Source organism: Otolemur garnettii, unplaced genomic scaffold (assembly GCF_000181295.1).
Source record: "Otolemur garnettii isolate 467f Iridium unplaced genomic scaffold, OtoGar3 scaffold00022, whole genome shotgun sequence".
NCBI lineage: Eukaryota > Metazoa > Chordata > Mammalia > Primates > Galagidae > Otolemur > Otolemur garnettii.
The window spans coordinates 22,677,021-22,680,480 of record NW_003852417.1 but is presented as its reverse complement, the minus strand read 5'-3'; the positions used below and the strand labels follow the sequence as shown (position 1 = coordinate 22,680,480).

The 3,460-nt window shown below is 44.8% G+C and overlaps 1 protein-coding gene across 1 annotated transcript in view; it reads right to left on the bottom strand.

Annotated features, from left to right (window-relative positions):
• The window catches only part of SLC30A6 (solute carrier family 30 member 6), a 57,470-nt gene extending 54,596 nt beyond the window's left edge, over window positions 1-2,874 (bottom strand). The window contains exon 1 of the mRNA XM_003787513.3: window positions 2,810-2,874. Coding sequence (XP_003787561.1) covers window positions 2,810-2,812 — 3 coding nt within the window. The 5' untranslated portion in view covers window positions 2,813-2,874. The remainder of the gene's footprint in view (window positions 1-2,809) is intronic.
• Window positions 2,875-3,460: the final 586 nt, after the last annotated feature.

Here is a 3,460-nt window from a genome sequence, read left to right as displayed (position 1 = left end):
AAAAAAAAAAAAAAAAAATCTTTTTCTCCATAACCTTTAAAATAAATCTTAAATGTTATTTCTTTGTATAAGTAATACTAACCTTTCAAGCATAGAAATTTAGTGCCATAGTTTATTCAATGTTTTATAAAAACAGGTATTTATTAAGAAACCTTCTTGGGCAGCACCTGTGGCTCAAAGGAGTAGGGCGCCACCCCCATATACCAGAGGTGGCAGGTTCAAACTTGGCCCTGGCCAAAAACTGCAAAAAAAAAAAAAAAAAAACCTCCTCCGGGCCAGGCACTGGTACAGGCTCTGGGAATACCAGAGTGAAATATATGCATCCTGCTCTCAATGAGCTTACAGTGGAGAAGTAAAAGCCCAGTAAATACACAATTTTAACACAAATCTGGTAAAAGCTATAGATGTTATTGGCAAAAAGCACAACGGATCCAAACTTAACTTTATTAAAATAGGGCTATGAATTAACAAAGCTCTTCTGCCTGAAAAACCTTTGAATTTTAAGTTTCTTATCCCTTTGCCTTTAAATCACTTCATGAGTGTTTTAGGTTTTTACGATACATATGCGTTTTGCAAAGCTTTATGCAACAAAGTTGTTTCTTACATATGCATGTGTGTGTATCTATAATTGTACCAAAGCACACGGTAGGTATCGTGAGAGCACAAGGAGAAGCACCTAATGGGATACTGAGACATCACAGGGAAAGGCTCAAGACAAAAAAATTAAAGGGTATGGCACAGTGGCTCAAGCCTATAATACTAGCACTTTGGAAGGCTCAAGTGAGAGGATCCCTGGAGGCTGGGAATTCAAGACCAGCATGAGCAAGAGTGAGACCCTGGCTCCACATAAAGCAGAAAACTTAGCTGGGCATGGTGGTACATGCCTGTAGGCCCATCTACTCAGTAGGCTGAGACAGGAGGATGGCTAGAGCCCAGGAGTGCGAGATACAAGACAATTCAGGCAGATGGAATAGCATATACAATAGGCGCAAAAGCCCAATTCAATATAGCATGATACGCAAGCTGTTCACTGTGGCTGGTATATGGATGTTGTGTATGTGCAATAAAGAGGCCATAAAGGTAAGAAGCTTGACTACTGATGGTTTCACGTGCCATGTTATTTTTTTTTAATTTCCTTGCTTATTTTTTCCTTTTTGTTTTCTTGCTTTTTGTTGTTGTTGTTGAGACAGAATCCCACCCTATGCAATGGTGTCATAGCTCACTACAACCTCAGACTCGGGTGTGGGCATCCTGCGGCCTCAGCCTCCTGAAGCAGGATTGCAGGTGCTCACAGCAGTGCCTGGCTGGGTTTATTTTTTTCATTTTTTATTAGTCGGGGGTCTCATTCCTGCTCAGGCAATTCTCCCTCCTCAGCGTCCCACAGTGCTGGATTAGGGCCTGAGCCACCCGGCCGGCCATATGCCATGTTAAACAATTAGGTGCTACACTATCTTCAGTGCTACAGAAAATAAAAACAACAAATTTTAAGTAAAGAAGTGATGTGAGCTCGGCGCCTGTGGCTCAAGTGTCTAAGGCGCCAGCCACATACACCTAAGGTGGCGGGTTGGAATCTAGCCCGGCCGCCAAATAACAATGATGGCTGCAACCAAAAAAAAAAAAAAAAAATAGCCGGGCGTTGTGGCAGGCGCCTGTGGTCCCAGCAACTTGGGAGGCGAAGGCAGGAGACTCACTTGAGCCCAGGAGTTGGGAGGTTGCTGTGAGCTGTGATGCCACAGCACTCTACCCAGGGGGACAGCTTGAGGCTCTGTCTCAAAAAAAAAAAAAAAGAAATGATGTGGTCAAATTTTAGAACTCTGGCTACATTAAGAATGTTTTGAAAAGTATAGCTGGAAGCTATTCGGTCACTAGCCAAAAAAAAAAAAAGAGTACTTTTTGTATGCAAAAAGATCAAAGAACTTTACAAAAGATAGTGTGTGAATAAGACATTTTATTCAATCATATACACTTAAGGAAAAAACTCAACAGAACGAAAACAGCTTAGGCACAGAAATGTTCCTTTCTTATATGCAGACTATCAACAAGTGCTCCATGAATTTTTCCGATAAATCCATTTTCAAAAGGCACACACCACCTTTGCCATCTGAAACCCTAACCAACTGCTTATCGTTAGATAAAATTCACAGAGCTATACACTCGATTTCTGAAGGTATAAAATGAATAATTTCTGTAACAAATTTTAGAGAAAACACACCTCAATAACTGTAACGTCTATAGGATCCTCCACTAGTTTATACAAACGCAAAAGTAAAGCAGCAATATGTTCTACCAACATCTTGGCTTTCACTCACTACATTTATGAAAACTGCTGCCGTATCAGGCCACCTGCTCCTGGTAAAGCCAAGTTGCAGAGTGGAGCGTTTGCCTGAAAACCGACTAATAACCTTCTTTATTTCCGCTGGCATTATCGGCACTGCCCTAAGAATCACCACTATAGCCGTCGGTGTATACTTGTTTTCAGATACTTGCTGGTGGTGTAGTAGATGAAGCTGACAATGACCTTTATTTCTACATCAAGGAGGTCTCCACAGGAGGAAGTCATAAACTAACTGGAGGCTGAAAGCTGGGCCTGTAGCGGGGCCGGGATGCCCGGGCCAAAGGAACTGGATGAGGGACCCAACGAGATCAGAGCTCCCCGGGGAACCTTTCGAGGCACAGCCGCTTCTCCCAAGAGGCCCGACCACAACTGCGATGACCCCTTTTCTGAGAGAATGAGGGACTGCCCGACTCGGAAAGAGAAACGGTAAGAACCACCTAGAGCAGAAACCCTCCTAACCCCCGGCCAACTCACCATGGTAAGGAGCAGCAGAGCTCCAGCCGGAAGACGCACTGGGGGCTCGGTTTTCCCCAGAACGGAAGGGGTGGGGCAACAGCGGCCGATTGGCTGAGAGGGACACGTGGTCGGAAGTGCGTCCGGGCCTTCGGGTCCGCCCCCGCTTCCCAGCGGGCCCTGCATTGTTTAGAGGCGGAGGTGGCGCCTGGGGTGGTGTTTCCCTGCGGTCTGAAGGGTTGGTACCGGATTTGAAGCGCTGAGGCCAAAAGGAAGGGCGATCAAGGTCTATTTGTAATGTTAGGAGAATTTCGTTGAGTGCTGCAGCTCTTTTACCTATGTTGTGTGATTTAACCTTATGAATAAATAGTATTTTCGCTGTATATGTGAAGAGGAAGATTAAGAAACTTGTCTCGACCAGCCTGAGCAAGAGCGAGACCCCGTCTCTGTAAATACCGAGTGCTGTGGCGGGTGCTGTAGTCCCTCCGGAGGCTGAGGCGAGAGAATCGCTTAAGCCCAAGAGTTTGAGGTTGCTGTGAGCCACCGCACTCTACGCAGGGTGACAAAGTGAGACTCTGTGTCAAAAAAGGAAAAAAAAACAAACTCTGGAGTTATAAATGTATGTTTTTGTTTTTTTTTTGAGACAGAGCCTCAAGCTGTCCCCCTGGGTAG